The 17,828-nt window shown below is 37.9% G+C and overlaps 1 protein-coding gene across 1 annotated transcript; it reads right to left on the bottom strand.

Moving 5' to 3' along the window:
• Positions 1-2,584: 2,584 nt before the first annotated feature.
• On the bottom strand, positions 2,585-17,746 carry LOC114665717 (uncharacterized). The gene is made up of 6 exons (XM_028820340.2): positions 17,439-17,746; positions 15,467-15,741; positions 14,368-14,499; positions 11,372-11,530; positions 4,158-4,273; positions 2,585-2,699 (listed from the first exon to the last, which is right to left on the bottom strand). Exons 2-6 carry the CDS (start codon positions 15,677-15,679, stop codon positions 2,585-2,587), a joined length of 735 nt encoding a protein of 244 aa, XP_028676173.2. The 5' UTR covers positions 15,680-15,741; positions 17,439-17,746.
• Between the last annotated feature and the right edge of the window lie 82 nt (positions 17,747-17,828).

The following is a 17,828-nucleotide window of genomic DNA, read 5'->3' as shown; positions in this document are numbered from 1 at the left end:
TTCATTAATGCTTTTATTCTTGCAAAATTTTTGCAAGCACAATTTGCTATTAAACACTTAATCATCATTATTATAATACAGTATTACAGAGTAAAGCAGGCGTGAGGTTGTTTTTTATTGTAGCTTCCATAATGAGCAGATATTTGTTCACTGGTTAGAAAGAGGCACCTGCATAATTCCTGTCCTTTCCCATTGATTTTACTTTAATGGTTATCTTAACTTTTGCAGCAGGAGATGTAAGTTGGTGTAAATGGTGCTTGCATGCATTCATCTCCTGGGTGACTAATATTTATTGGAGAGCTGTTTTGCCTACAGGTGTGGCTATTGGTTGAGTAAAACAGGAAAATAGTTGAAGTGACCTCTTTGAAATGGTAAAACAAATTCATAACTGAACTTACACAGGTTATTTCTGTTGTAAGATGCATCAATTTGCAAAGCCATCAGTGCTTTTGAATGGGAAATTTAAAATTTTCAAAACCTCCAACTACAAATTCCCCGTTTTTCAGATATCACGAAGAAAACTGAATTTTCCTGACAAATGTGCTTGAAGGGTGTGAGGGATGGCCGGCCATTTACCCCAGGCCGCTAGATGGAGCCCTCCCTGTAGCATGGAAGTGCCCCGAAGACCAGCAGGGAATTATGGACAATGGAGTTTTTATTCCCAACCCTGCTGGACACCGTGGAGCCCACCAGAGGACGCTGCAGGGAGGCTCAAGGACTCTTACGTGCCCTATAACCCGGAAGTGCGTCATGATCACATGACAAGAAGAAACGACGTGCTTCCGGGTTGAGGAAAAGGACTTTTACCCTGACCCGGAAGTCATAAGGACTTGTGGGATTGTTGGACAGGAACACCTCCGGGTCAGGGAATATAAAAGGACGATGGGAAATCCCAGACGTTGACCTGAGTTGGGAGGCAGGGTGGCTAAGCGTCTGGGAGTGGAGGATTGAGTATTGTGATTATTGTATTGATTGGTTATTGAGTATAGTGGAGTGGTGGTGCTTTGTGCACTTTATTATTATAATAAAATATTCATCTTTGGATTTTACCTGGTGTCTGACGTCTGGTCTGAGGGTTAAAGGGGTCACGGAGACCTTAAACTGTCACAAGAGTTAAGTGTGCCTAATTTTATCCAACTTAGTCTGCTGGAAGCCGAGCTTGGTTGGTGCTTTTCACATTACTGTATATGTAATACCTAAAAAAAAATCCAAAATGATTTTACTCATTTATTTTAGATATTTATATGACCCTTAAGCTGCGGTGGGTTGGCACCCTGCCCAGGATTGTTTCCTGCCTTGTGCCCTGTGTTTGCTGGGATTGGCTCCAGCAGACCCCCGTGACCCTGTGTTCGGATTCAGCTGGTTGGATAATGGATGGATGGATGGATATTACCCTTAAGTGTAATATTCTCAAATCCACGCAGTTCAATTCAGGGTCACAGCCTGTCAGTACTGGATGGGACGCCACTCCACTGCAGTGTTCTCTTTTGCACAGACTCTCTGAGTCACACAGAGTAATCTCTAGTTAGCCTAACATGCAGCTGGAGAGAGTATTAAAATTCCATGACCACTGAACTTTAGATATGAATCCAGGATGGTGGATCCACAAAGCTGCACCTTTAACTAAAGCACTAATACACATCAGAAATATATAGTGTCTTAAAATACTGACAGGGAAAAAGTGTTTATGAGAAGAACTACAATTGTTCCAAATACGTGGAGAATTCCATATCTGCGTTGCAATGTGTCATCATGTAACAGACTAAGGATTTAATTTCAGCAGTTTAATACAAATAAGACACAGTATTCTCTTTATAAGTAACAAAACATCACCTAGCTTGCACTTACAATGTAATCTGATCTCAGGCATGACTTTTACAAAATGGTTTGTTCGCCACTTGTGAGAAAACACATTCCTTCAAGGTCATGTGATTTGGGTCACCCCTAACATGCATGCTCTGCTATGCATTTTTCCTTACCATAATAATTTCCATATCAAACAACTTTATTATAAGGATGTTTTTAATTTCTATAGTTATACACATGTTGAATAAGAACTGATGTATGAATACATCAAATTTGAACAGAGAATGCCATTGTGAATAGGTTTAAAGTTGGCTTGTAGTTATAAAATCCTTCTGTTTTTACATTTAATATATTCAGCGTTATTTAGGTATCTTGCTTCACTTTTCTATATGAAGACAGGTTTACCATTGTGATCCTCTGAGTTTATAGTCAGATTTGTTTGTGATAATTTTCTAGTGAAGTCATCTTCCTTTGGTGGTCCTGAAGTTTAAAAAAAAAATGAAATTTATTGCAACCTTGCTAAATGTTTTAATTGAATACATAAAGTGCCCTCCATAATGTTTAGGACACAGACACATTTTTCTTTGATTACCTTTACATTGGCCTGATTTTGGAGAGTGTACATGATTGTGGAAAATCATTGACTAGTGTCCCATTCAGGGAAGATTATTTGACCTTGATGTTCCTGTGATAATCTCTGCCTCCCTGTGACCCCAAAATGGTTAAAGCAAGTTTGGAGCAATGATGGCTGTTAGGATGAATTTTTTTTAAGCTAATTTTAAATTAGAGTGATTTGCAATACCTTTTTTGCAAGTTGTCTTCGGAGTGCATTGGCCTCATCTGTAAGTTTGTTCATCTCCTTCCCAAGTTCTTCAAGCTGTTGCTGTCTTTCTCTAAAGTTAACACATAATGGATAAGAAGGCAAAGTCTACTAAATCAACAACAATTTATTTCTTGTGTAGCCCAAAATATCACACAAGGGATGTCTCAATGGGATTTAACAGGCCCAGTTTTTTGACAAAAAACATTGACCCCCTCAGAAGACAAGAAAGACTCCCAAAAAAAGTGCCCTCCTAGAAGAAATCTTGGGAAGGGCAAGTGAGAGAGACCTTCCTTCCAGGTAGGTTGGGCAGGCAATTGGTGTCAAAAAAATGTGGTAAATGCAATACACAGAACAGAACAAAAAGTATTGTTGCCTGCTACCAGACTGGAAACTTACTTCTGCTGGTTGCTTGAACTAAATAATTCGAAAGTGTTAGCATTAAAAAATATCTTTTACATTTTTCATATTAAAAAAGTTTTACATCATGTCTGCATTATTCGGCCTTGACCCCTCTCCTCACCCAATCATTACTCCTGCTGCGCACATCCTCTCTCCATACCACCCCATGACACTCTCAATGCTGCTAACTTGCCCTTCAATACTGGCAAGACTGAAAATGCAAATTAGCTATTCAAGAATGTCAAATTTTAGATCACGATAAAAAAACTGGCAAGAGCTGGTAATGAACATCAAAAAAAGAAAATGAACAAAAAAGAGCTGCATATAATAAAAACCAAGAACAAAGAGAAACATCCAATAAATGAGAAAGAGCAAAATATCCCAAATAATATGTGAACAGAAATGCAAAAAGCAATGTTTATAGAATGTAGGTCAGATGATAAAGTAATTCATAATATTGTTTTGGATGAGGCGTTAATGTAATTTAATTTTTTTTATTTACTTTTTATTATGTTTTACTTTTTTACTTCTACTTTTTTACTTTTTACTGCATTTTATTATTCATTGGTATTTAAAATAGACAGTTGTAGTGAAATACTCAAGTAACTGATTTTCTATCTATAATAACTAAGGACCAAACCGTCTTCCTCCCACACCCTGCATACTCTTCTGTATACTCTTTAAGTACAATTGCTTTCTCTAACGGAGGACGCCCTTCAAACGGTTCAGCTATGAGATAGCGGTTGCCCAGCGCCCATCCATTGGGGTGGGGATGGGCGGGGGTAAAGTTGGTGAGCGAAGTGAGCTGGGGGCAGAGCCCCCTAGTATTATGAATATAATAAATGTGCAACAAATGGTATAAACATCTTTTCTTCAAAGTGTAAAACTGCCTGTCAAGAATATATACTAATGTGTGCATTGCAAAAACATTTTTTTCATTGATCCATTTAATAAATTATCCATTTGCTAATTTTGCTACATAGATTCAGTCCCCAAGCTGGAATTAAATCTGAGCTATCCAATCTAAATGTTCCTTAATTGTCTCCATAAGATATTGCATTGTAAATACTGTAACATGTTACAGAAATGTGGCAGTTGTTAACAAAAATGGAAATAATTTCATCTCTACCTGGATTTTCCTTCTATAATATTTGAGATCTGCTGTTTTAATTTTTGAATTGTATTCTCATAGTTGCACCTCTGCAGGTCACTTTCTTTTTGTAGTCCTGTAACAGCATTTTCATGCTAAAAAGAGAGAATGTGTTAGGACATCAAAGATCCACCATTATTTTATTTTGAGATTGTGGGATTCACAGTCACAAGACACTGGCACATGATACCAATTTAGAGTCATTAGAACATTAGAACAGTGGAGATGAAAACAGGCCATTCAGCCCAACAAAGCTCACCAGTCCTATCCACTTAATTCTTCTAAAAAAAACATCATCTAGTTTTGAAAGTCTCAAGTCTTACTGTCTACCATGTTACTTGGTGGCTTATTCCAAGTGTCTATGGTTCTCTGTGTAAAGAAAAACGTCCTAATGTTTGTGCGAAATTTACCCTTAACAAGTTTCTAACTGTGTCCCCGTGTTCTTGATGAACTCATTTTAAAATAACAGTCTTGATCCACTGTACAAATTCCCTTCAGAATTTTAAACACTTTGATCATGTCATCTCTTAATCTTCTTTTGCTTAAACTGAAAAGGCTCAGTTCTTTTAATCTTTCCTCATAATTCATCCTCTGTAGCCCTGGAATTAGCCTAGTCGCTCTTCTCTGGACCTTTTCTAGCACTGCTATATCCTTTTTGTAGTCTGGAGACCAAAACTACACACAATACTCCAGATAATGTTCCACCAATACATTATAAAGGTTGAGTATAACCTCCTTGGACTTGTACTCCACACATCATCATGCTATATAATCTAACATTCTGTTTGCCTTCTTAATGGCTTCTGAACACTATTGGGAAGTTGATAGTGTAGAGTCCACTATGAATCATAAATCCTTCTCATAAGATGTACTCTCAATTTTCAGACCTCCGATTCTGTATTCAAACCTAACATTTTTACTTCCTAAGTAGTCTAACACAAACGAATTTGGGATGTGAGCAAAAATCTGTCACATAAATACTGAGAGAATGTTTAAACTACACGCAGGTACTGCTGGGGCAGAATTAGACACCCTGGAATGTGTATTAAAATAACATTGACAAACCCACTTAATCCATTTCAGTGTGTTGGGGCAGAGCCTATCCTGGCAGCACTGTCCAGAAGTTAGAAACCAGAAATTTGAAATCACCAGTCAGCCTAACATGCACATCCTTGGATGATGTGGGAGGAAAACCTGCTCAAATATGGATAGGACAGGCAGCCTCCACAGAGACGATGACCAGTGCCTGTATTTATCAAGCGTCTCAGAGTAGGAAAAAGGTCCTAAAAAAAATGGCTCAAAAATCTCAGAGTATTCACTGGAGTGAATATTACTTCAGAAACAGTGCTAGAATAGCCATACCTACTTTTAGTATAACTGTTACTTTACAATGTCTCCCCCTTAATGGCCATAACAGTGGGAAGGTGATTCTTTTGAAAGTATGGCTGTGGACCATTAATTGTTAAATAAACATGCCTGTTATCAAGCTTAACTCTCATTTGGTGTGTCTTGGTCTTTCCATCTTGGTGCTCATTACAGTATTATTCTTGATGTTTTTGCAAATACAGTACAAATTCATAACATGGCATAAATCTTTTATTTGAATGTATTTGTGTCCCTTTGAATATTTTTAATCAATTTCTTTGTGGTGAAGCTTTAGAATTAATATCAGAAAACTACAAAGTGCCATCATTATTTCCAAAGAAACCACAAAGCGCCTTTGTGATTTTCAGCTCGGGGTGCCATAAAATCCTGATGTCCTCAAATGTGCACTCCTATTCCTCGCTGGGAGTGGGTATAAGATGCTTTATAAATAATTCACATGTCCTATGTCCTATATATACAGTATATATACAGGTTGAGCCGAAATGAAGCACCACATTTCTCAAGGTCATTGTGTGAGGCAGAGGCAGCTAAGTGGGTTGGAGTCGGAGTCCTTTGATAGGCAAGCCCTTGTAGTTTTTAGTCAGCAACATGCTTTGGTCGGTATGCACTGTGCTTTCACTGTCAAACAGTTCTTCATAAACAGCAAATCCATCATCACTACGCAACACGCCTTCCGAATGCACTTCAGCATTCTTCCTAACAGTGATGTCCTAAATCGGAAAACAATTCTTAAGTGGACGGCTAAATTTAAAAACACGGGTACAACATTGAACAGAAAATCTTCAAGCCGTGCTTGGACTGTACAAACGCCTGAAACCACCCAAGCTATATTGGCATCAATTTTGCAGTCTCCTAGCACTAGAATTACCAGAGCCAACGAATTAATAGTAATAGTAATTAGTAATTCCGGCCCACCTTAAATCCCTTCACACCTGTCCGTCAGCGTCTTTTGTCTTCTAAATGTTTCGATAAGCAGCAAGCAGCCTGCTATACCATTCCCCCACCGCCTCAGAATGGGCAAGAAGTTCTCCCAGTTCCTGCCTTGATTGATTATCTGGGAGTGAGCTACCCAGAATCGTAAGGGGAAATAATTTGATGTGTGTTATGTATCTACAACAATCTATGTAAACACATCGTTAAAACAGAAGTGTTTTTCATGTTATAGTAATAAATAACAAAAGGTAGACATGAACTGTATAATGTGTGAAGGCTGATGGCCAAATATCAAATAAACACTTTTATAAAAGGTATAAGTAGAATACAACATTTTCTGTGGTGCTGCAGTTAGAACTGCCGACTTCTAATTGGATCAGCTGTAAATGTATGGCATTTCTAAAAGTTAGCTTTTTTTCAGTCTTATTCTCAGTCACGTTGACGCTGTCCCTCGCCTCCCCCACCCCCCAACCTTCTGATCTGACTCTAACTAACAGCGCCAGTATAAATTCACACCCGATCTGACACTGTTCGTTTTCAAATAATATTGCATTAGTGCGACGATTTTCTAATTGGTACTGTTCAGGTCATAAAATTATTTCTTCAAAATGTCACATATATTTGTCTCTTTCTTTTTTACCCGGTGCTGCGTTGATCTCATGCACCAGAAGGCATGAGCATATTCAGTGCAGCAGGAGCACGCAGGTGGCTGGTTGCTTGCACTATAACACGCTTGACTTGGCAGCGATCAAGGCACATGTACTGTGCAAGGCATGCACGGGGGCCTTTGCTCACCTTGCAGAGGAGCTTCGTCGTCGCTTCTTACAAGAAAAGGCGATGGATAAAGCAAAAGAGGATGCACATCGACAAGCTTCTGTTCCAAGTCCGCCGCTTCCCAAGCCCTTTCAGTGTAATAGTAACCACAGCACAGAGAGAAGTGTGTGCATTGCAACAGGTACACATGTGGTAAACGTAGAAAGGACGGTCCTTGGGTGTGAGGGAACTGTTAACAGTTGAATCTGATGATTGCCTATAGTGCGGAACTGACTGCTCTGTACTATTCTTTCCTCTGCATATCCTGGAGTACAAAAGAAACAGCACCATACCCCAAAAGTGGACACTGGCAAGATCGAAAAAAAAAAAAAAACGCGGTCACTGATTACAAGCGCAAGATGTTATGAGAATGTATATGAATAATGTTGCATCAGTGCCACAATGTTTTCCGAAATGTACTATACAGGTCATAAAATGAGTTATTCCAAATATCATATATACCTATGTCTCTGTGTTTTTTTTTTGTCAGTGCGGCTTTGAGATCTTGGACCATAAGGTATATACTAATTCAGCATGAGCAGGAACACTCAATACAACTGAATAAAAAAAAATTCAAGTGACGGTGAGATACGAAGAAGGGCAGATTCACCAGCGTTTGTATGTCAGCTTTTATCGCTCCAGATAAGAGAATTTCCAGTTTGATTGTCTCAAAACACCACTCACATCTACAGTTATTCCCAGTTTCAAATAAAAAGTAACCTCATCAGATCTGGGGCCAGGGGGTGGATGTTGTATCGTAATCGTGGCTGAAAGAATAAAAGTAAAAAAATAAAAACCGCTAATTTTTACAAGTACTATAATTTACACTGGCTGTTACAGACTCGAATCAAATGTATGTTTTTACTGTATAATATTAACAAAAAAGAGCAGCTCACTACTCTAAATGTAAATTGCCCGGAAGCTGGTATCAAACTCACGACCTCCAGATTAGAAGTCAGCAGTTCTAACCGCAGCACCACAGAAGATGTTGTATTGTACTTACACCTTTTATAAAAGTGTTTATTCGATAATTGGCCATCAGCCTTCATATATTATACAGTTCATGTCTACCTTTTGTTATTTATTACTAAACATGAAAAACGTTTCTGTTTTAACGATGTGTTTACATAGATTGTTGTAGGACACAAAACACACATCAAATTATTTCCCCTTACAATTCTGGGTAGCTCACTCCCAGATAATCAATCAAGGCTGGAACTGGGAGAACTTCATGCCTGTTCTGAGGCGGTGGGGGATGGTATAGCAGGCTGCTTGCTGCTTATCGACACGTTTAGAAGACAAAAGACGCTGATGGAGAGGTGTGAAGGGATTTAAGGTGGGCCGGAATTACGAGTTTTTCATTGGCTCTGGTAATTCTAGTGCTAGATGTTCAGCGTGCAAACAGAGGATTTTGCATAAGGATCTTAAATTCCATCCATACAAAATGATGGTAGTGCAGAAACTCACTGAGAGAGACTAGGAGAGCAGTAGAGAGTTGTGCGCATACATTCTGCAAACTGTTCATCGAGATGCCATTGTCATGTGCGGCAACAAGGCACGTTTCCAATTGAATGATTGCGTAAATAAGCAAAACTTTTCCTATTGGGCTGAAACCAACCCTCATGAGCTTCATCAGAGACCCCTGCATAGTGACTGTATTACAGTTTGGTGCGCTGTTGCAGAATTTGCCATAGTAGGCCCTTACTTTTTTGAGGAGGGGGGAGCAACGGTCACCATCACTTCAGAACATTACATTTAAATGCTAGAGAACTTTTTGTGGCCCCAACTGGAAGAAATGGATGTGGTGAATGTCTGGTTTCAACAGGATGGAGCAACAGCTTATGTGGCATGGAAATCCATGCAAGTTTTGCGGGAGATGTTTCCAGGGAAGCTGATCTCCCTGCACGGTGATGTCGGGTGGCCTTCATGTTTGCCTGATCTCCAACTCCATTTGCAGAAATGCAGCCCCAAACATTCAAGGAACCTCCACCATGCTTCACTGTTGCCTGCAGACACTCATTATTGTACCGCTCCTCCAGCCCTTCGACGAACAAACTGCCTTCTGCTACAGCCAAATATTTCAAATTTGACTCATCAGTCCAGAGCACCTGCTGCCATTTTTCTGCACCCCAGTTCCTGTGTTTTCATGCATACTTGAGTCGCTTGGCCTTGTTTCCACGTCGGAGGTATGGCTTTTTGGCTGCAACTCTTCCTTGAAGACCACTTCTAGCCAGATGTCTCTGGACAGTAGATGGGTGTACCTGGGTCCCACTGGTTTCTGCCAGTTCTGAGCTGATGTGTCTTTCATCTGCTGCACTAAGTTTCCTTGGCCGACCACTGCGTCTACGATCCTCAACGTTGCCCGTTTCTTTGTGCTTCTTCAAAAGAGCTTGAACAGCACATCTTGAAACCCCAGTCTGCTTTGAAATCTTTGTCTGGGAGAGACCTTGCTGATGCAGTATAACTACCTTGTGTCTTGTTGCTGTGCTCAATCTTACCATGACATGAAACTGTCTTCCACAACTTCACCTTGGTATCAGAGTTTGGCTGTTCCTCACCCAGTTTTAAGCCTCCTACACAGCTGTTTCTGTTTCAGTTAATGACTGTGTTTCAACCTACGTGTGACATTAATGATCATTAGCACCTGTTTGGTATAATTGGTTGATCATACACCTGACTGTAATGCTACAAAATCCCTGACTTTGTGCAAGTGTACCTATAAGAACTGATGCTGGTTTGAAGGCAAAAGGTAGTAACACAAAATATTGATTTGATTTAGATTTTTCTTTTGTTCGCTCACTTTGCATTTTGTAAATTGATAACAATAAACAATCACTATTTATATTTCTGAAAGCATTCTTTGTTTACATCATTTTTTCACACCTGCCTAAAACTTTTGCACAGTACTGTATATTTATGTGTGTACAGTTCTACTAGAGAAATGCAGCTAGCATTTTCTTTTTTCCCTAACAGGCAAACTTTTTAGAAATGTTTTGTTTTTGTAAGCTAAACATGAGAATGAAAAACTTGTAATAAGCATTGATTAAAATAGCCATGTTCTGTTTTGCATGTAGTTTCATAAGACTGACAGAAAAATTAATTTAATATGTGATTTCACAATTAAAAAATACACTAAAATGTTTTTTTGTGTTCTGAAAGTTTTTTTTTTTGGATGCCTTGCATGTTATATAGCTCTCTAAAAGTATGGGAACACTTTGCATCCCTTTGGACCTGTATATTTTTCAGAAATGGAATCCATATAAACATAAGGGGGGGGGGGGGGGCGTCGGATAATGCAACATGGCTAATAGAGAGTTTTGGTGTCACTACTGACCAATTTAAGTTTTTGGAGTGTTAATGGTGTGATCAGGCATAAACTTGGATGAGAGAGGAAGGAATAACAGTCAAAACAGTGATTATGAATATTATAAAAATATTTGAGGGCAAAATTGAGCTTTCCCAACATGGCCTCACTAATCCAATAATACACACACCATTGCACAAAGCTTGCAGATGAGATGAAATACAGTATTGATGGGGGGGGGGGGGTACAATGTAAAATTAAACATCTTTTTTCCTGTGTCAATGGCACGAATTTCATTTGCAAAACACATAAAAAAATTCACATAAAAATGTGGCAAAACAAAACTTTATATTTCCTGCAAATTCAGCATTGCACAAATCAGTGGCTCATCACTACCGGCACATTTTTTCAGATTATTGCCATAATATAACTTTTATTTAAAAAAGTAACAATGAATATTTAGGATTCCAAAAATGATATACTACTGGTAAACTTTAAGCAGCACAAAATATTATTTTGACCAGCAATTCCTGGTTTTCTTACTAAGATGGCATTTTTATCTGAAGAAATGTGCAAATTCCAATTCTTCAGTTGGAACGGGGGGAAGGAAATAGCTGACTTGCTTTAGGATCAGGGTTAAACTGGTCTATAGTTCGTTTCCTTAGCCGCTAGACCAGAAGACATTGCACAGTGGTCAAATTGATATAGAACTTACTGGTTTAGTGGAACAGAGTGAAGAATGATGCCATTACTATACCTGCAATTTCAAGCCTAAAATGGTTTCTTCATAACTTTCACAGCACTTTTGATATAATTCTGCTTTCTCCTGTGCATTTTTTTCAGCTTTCTCTAGTTTGTCTTTCATTGCAGCACTGACCTGTAGTTGTTCTTGAATTTGTCTTGTATGAGTCACATCCTTAACAAAAATATGAAAAGACAGAGAGAAACAGCAGGGGTAGTGCAACATACTGTATATCCATATTCTAAACTTAAATTCTAATTCTAATTCACTATCATAAGGCTTTCCTGGCAGCACTGGACACTAGAAACTAACACTGGACAAGACTCCAGCACATCTCATTCATAGGTACACCCACACTCACTTGCACAGGGCCAATTTATAGCTAGTAATCAGCCTAACTTTCAAATATTTTGTGGCGTGTGTGAGAAGAAAGCAGACTTCCCACACAAGACCCACATATATACAGGGAGAACATCAGAACAGTCTAGAAAAGAACAGGTCTTTCAGTCCAACAAAGCTCACCAATCTTATCCACCTAATTCTTCCAAAATAATATTAAGTGTAGTTTTGAAGGTCGCTAAAGTTCTACTGTCCAGCATACTACTTGGTAACTTATTCCATGTGTCTGGTTCACTGTGTGAAGAAATATTTCCTAATGATTGTGTGAAATTTACCCTTAACAAGTTTCCAACTGTGTCCCTGTGTTCTTGCTCATTTTAATGTAACAGTCTTGATCCACTGTACTAATTCACTTCATAAGTTTAAACGCTTCAGTCATGTCTCTTGTTAATCTCCTTTTGCTTAAACTGAAAAGGCTCAGCTCTTTTAATATTTCTTCATAACAACAAAATTTTGGCGTCTGTATGGAAAAAATTAAGCAAGACTTGCATAGACGGTCAACCCTTCATCTCACTCTAGCCAGAAGAATTAACATTGTTAAGATGAATATCCTTCCTAAACTTCTCTTTCTATTTCAAAACATTCCAATATATATCAATAAATCGTTTTTTAAACAGTTAGATTCAACAATAACCTCATTCATTTGGAACTCAAAACACCCACGTATCCGAAGAGCAACCCTACAAAGACCTCAGGCAGAAGGTGGCATGGCTTTACCTAATTTTCAGTTTTATTACTGGGCAGCAAACATACAAGCCATAAAAACCTGGACACAAATAAATGAACATACACAGGCTTGGTCCGCAATAGAAGTAAAATCCTGTAGTATTTCTTTATATTCCCTGCTCTGCTCTCCAATAAATGAAAGCTATCGCAAATATACTAATAACCCAATTGTGCTTTACTCACTCAGAATATGGAACCAAATTAGAAAGCATTATAAGATGGAAAATCTTTTATCAGTGGCACCTCTGCAAGAGAACCACCTCTTTCAACCTTCGCAAGTATATCCAGTTTTTAATACCTGGAAAAGTTTTGGGATTAAAATGCTCAGAGATCTTTATATAGACAACATATTTACATCTTTTGAACAATTACATTCAAAATTCAACCTCCCAGCTACACATTTCTTTTACTATCTTCAAATTAGAAATTTTGTTAAACAGAAATTGCCCGATTTCCCCCACCTTGCACCCTCCACAATGCTGGAAAAAATACCGCTCAATTTCGAGGAAATAAACACTATTTCCGCAATATATAAAATCTTATTAGAGTCCCTACCTTTCAAAGATCCAAGAGGACATTGGGAAGAAGATCTCTTAATCAATATATCAGAAAAGGAGTGGAAGGTAGCAAAGCAGAGAATTCACTCGAGTTCTATATGCGCAAAGCATAGAATTATTCAACTAAAAATTATATATCGAGCTCATCTGTCTCACTTAAAACTGTCCAAAATGTTTCCAGGGCAGGATCCAACCTGCGAACGCTGCAACCAAGCTCCTGCCTCACTGGGTCACATGTTCTGGGCCTGCACCAAACTAACATCATTTTGGACAAAAATTTTTAAGTGCCTTTCAGACAGCCTCGGTATCACAATCCCTCCTAACCCATTAACAGCTGTGTTCGGTGTTCTTCCAGATGGACTTGAATTGGAGAAGGACAAGCAAACGGTGATTGCATTCACTACACTTTTGGCACGCAGACTTATTTTGTTAAATTGGAAGAATCCTAATTCTCCTCTTATAAGTCAGTGGGAAACCGATGTTTTATATTATTTGAAATTGGAAAAAATCAAATTCTCAGTTAGAGGATCTGTACAAAATTTTTTCAAAACCTGGCAGGATTTAATCAATATTATTTTAGAATAAGAGAAATAACTATTACCGCATTTAACTCCCTTCTCCATCTCTTATTTACATATATATTTACTTCTCCCTTTCTTTTGTTTAATGTTACCTTATTAAAAAGCCTTAAGCAATTTTCCTTTAGCTAAGCTCTCCTTCTCAGGGTGGGGTTTGATTTGTCTTCAATTTTGTTGGGTTATAAATTGATCTGTTTGTATGGAATGATTACAATGAAAATTAATAAAATAAAAATATAAAAATATATATATATATTTCTTCATAATTCATCCTTTGTAGCACTGGAATCAGTCTAGTCGCTCTTCTCTGGACTTCTTGTAGCACTGCTATGTCCTTTTTGTAACTTGGAGACCAAAACTGTACACAGTACTCAAACACACAGAACATGACTAGGCCATGAGTCAAACAGCCTGCAATATACAGTACATGGCCCTATACTAAGAATAGGTCACAACTGAAATTATATTCAAGACATAGTTTAGAATGAGTAAGAGAAGCCAGTTCAGGCTGAAAAGGGGCTGAAACCCGCTATAGGAGCAGCTGAGAGAAGGCAGGAAATGATGCTTTACAGATGAAGATTATAAATTTGGAAATATCAGGTGACATGACTGGTATTCTTTAAATGATAGTAGAAAAACTATGTGATAACAGGGAAAGCATGAAAACTCCACACAGACGCCACCCACACTGTTAACAAGGTAACAAAGTTACCTCCTGTGCCAAGCATTAATGAAATGTGATAATATTTACCTTATCATACATTATTTGTGATAATCTGGAAATTTCACTATTCTTTTCCTTCAACTCAATTTGCAGTTGGAAAACATTTTTTTCAAGGGATACAATTTTTTCACACAAACTTCTTCGATCATCAAAGCAAACCTACATAAAATTTTAAATAACAGAGTTTAGATACACCTTGGAAAGTACATTATGCAATGGATGAGTTACTGCTTTGGCCTTTCTGAGCATCCTGTCATGGCACTGTTTGTGAGCACAGCACAAGATCCTGAAGACAAATACTGACAGACCACAATAATGCAAAGATGATTCTATTTTATAATATACATAAAATTAGGATAAATAGATGTAAGCCTGTATATCCCACTTGAGCATTGCTGAACAAGACTGTATCATTTTCCCTCTATTAAACGAGGAAAGAATGTCAGTTCTCTTATACAGTCCATCCTTCTTATGGCTCTTTGTCACTCTCTTCAGTTTTCTCCTTTTTCCTAAGGAGACAATTGTCTTTGCTTTCCACTTTCAGTTCACATTGTCCTCTTCAGGAGGTCACTACTGAATCAGTACCAAAATTATTTCAATGGACAGGGATTACCCTCAAACAAATGTTCACCTTTGTCTTGTAAGTCCTAATGTAAGGGCAAAGACCAACAGTCCAGTTTTTATAACATAACATGTTACTGCCTCCTCATGGTGGATTCCTACTCTAGCCACATAAAGGAGGCCTCCTTTCTTTGACCAGAGACATATTTCTACAGATTTCAGTAAGGAACCAGAAAACTCACTTCCTGAGATCCTGAGACAAATTCTGGACAAGGCACCCCACTATAATGCTCTGACATTACTAAACTGACTGAACAATTTTCAAATTTCATGTTTGATAAGAACATATTTTTATCACTTACTCCCTATGTTAAAAATCATTGGCTTTAATGCAGTACACTGAATTGGTCTGAAATCTTAATTGAACTAAATTTGATACATCTTAAAGTTTCACTTTTCCCAACTACTCCACATACAATTTGTGTTTTCCCCAAACACTTTCATCAAATGTACTGAGAAAAGCGCTATATAAATGTAATGAATTATTATTATTAAATGTAATTACCTGGACAGATTTGTTTCTTGTGATTCTTTGCTGATCACCTTTATCTTTTCTGCAGACAACATTCTTTGATTCCTCAGCTCTCGTATGTGAAGGGATGGCTACTCCTGTCACACCAGACAGCTCCTTCTGCACTACAGGGGTCTTGATGTCAGATAGCAACATAGTTGGCTTCCCAGTACATTGTTGTGTTTTGGAAGCTTTGTTTTGTAGCATGCTGTTTATGTAAATATAATTGTAGAATGGTTTTATGGGTTATCATAGAAACAGTAGAACACCTGTTGAAATATGCATTTTCCAATTACATTTTTTATTTTAACTAGTTAAACGACACACATTTCATTTTGCGATGAGGAAGGAAAACAAGATTCCCAAGGAACATCCACACAGACACATACAGAAACTGGGCCAGAAAGGTGAACTAGAGTGCATAGCATCAACTGTACCAGCGTGTTCTCGCTAGAGGCACAAAAGCTAAATACATCAATAATAAAAATAAAATTGCATTTTAGGCTGGGCACCACTCCTGCTACAATCAAGCCTTGAATTCAAGAAAATCTTTTTGCACCACACAAAAGTGCCACCTTATTACAGGTAGTGGTGCTGCCTGTCAGAGGCTGAATCCTAGTTTGGTTCCCAGTAGGGATGATATGTTACTGGATTGACAGGTGACTTTAAATTGTCATTTTCCTTTGATTATCCAGTGCTTTTGAAATAGCATCTAGGCCACAGTAAATATGAATGTGAAAAAGAAGATTTTATATGGTATGAAAGCCAGCTTTCACCATCCTGAAAAAAAACCTCAGACATTTGAGTATCCACTAACCATTCAGAATAAACATCAATACTCTGATCTACACATCTTGGTATATCTTCAAAATGCTGTCACATACCAAACATGTCTTTGAGAAAATTTTTCAATTGAAGTTAACATTCCAGAAAATTGCATTACTTAATTTATTAGAATGCTCAATTAGTTAACCTTTCCTCCTCATAATTCATTAGAATTAGTACAGTGAAAACTCAAAAAAGCTTTCGCTGCCCATGCCTATCTAGTTTCATTCATCCAGTTCAGTTTTCTTGTCTCCAGTAATACTTTTTTGCCATTCTGTTATGATCTGTGGGTGACATGATCCTCAGTGCTTAATGTTGCTGTTTTATAGCTCTAGGGACGCAAAATTAGGTAATCTTCTATTCATTACCAGTGTGTTGTTTGCAGTCTTGATTTGTCTATGGTCTGTGTGAAATCTCCCTATTCTTCTTCATACATATCTGAAAGGGTTCTGCTCAGATGTACTGGTATTGTTGATTGGACTACTGTATTAGGAGTGCAGGTAAGAATACAGTATGCTTGAATGTGTCCTGTGATGGACCTATTCAGAGTAGGTTCCTGTATTGTGTCAGGGGCTGGAATGATGGGCTTCTGTCCCCAGCAACCCTAAAATGACTCAAAATGTATATAGATAACTATTGAGATCACAAATAAAAGCTTAGATTTCAATAAATAAACCTGAACTTCTTACTTTTTTCGTTTGTCTACGATGTATTCTTTTTTCCTTTTTGTGTTTGACATTACTTCAGTGAGCCCATTTATATTTTTCAAAGGTCTTTTGCTATAAACACTTCGGTTTTAAATTTTTCTCAGGAAAAAAAGACAAAACACATACTGTTCTTTAATTTAAAATAAATAGCATGTTAAATATTAGAAAACAACGGAATGGTTTCTGATTGTAAATACGAAAAGGCTCAGAAACAAGCGCGTGAAATGTGGGCACTGATTTAGACTCAAACTGTCTGGATATTCTTTACTAAACGAAGTTAAGCCTTTTAAACACGTTTTGATTGTGATATTTAAAGACATTTTACAAAAGAACACACCGAAAAACAAACTGATTGGTGGACAATGATTAAAGTTCTCCGACAGTCCAAACACAATGCTAAACAGTCATATTTATAATCCCCACTGCATTCTTACCTAATTTATTTTCGGAAATCCTAAAGCATGCCCTCTAAAAAATTCTTTAAATCGGCACGCTGTTATTAAATTCCACAGCTTGAACAATCTCACAATATGAACCCGATGACGCTCAAAAACTGCTCAATTAAAAAAAACGATCTTATGGTTTATCAACTGGATGATTTACACAAAACTGATACTCTTTTGTGGAGTTCAGTACAATACAGAGATAACTCGGCTTTCTTCGAGGAGGGCGTTCTTCTTCACCTTTGTTATTTCAGAATCTTACTATGGCAACCGGGACGCTCACCAGCCCACCTGCACTGCGGCACCGGAAACGAACTCAAACAACTGCAACACACAGACGACCAAGCACTGTACGCTCCACCCAAGCAAGAGCAGAAGAGC

This window comes from Erpetoichthys calabaricus, chromosome 15 (genome assembly GCF_900747795.2).
Source record: "Erpetoichthys calabaricus chromosome 15, fErpCal1.3, whole genome shotgun sequence".
Classification (NCBI taxonomy): domain Eukaryota; kingdom Metazoa; phylum Chordata; class Cladistia; order Polypteriformes; family Polypteridae; genus Erpetoichthys; species Erpetoichthys calabaricus.
Note: the sequence above shows the minus strand (reverse complement) of the source record. Positions and strands in the feature narration are given on the sequence as shown.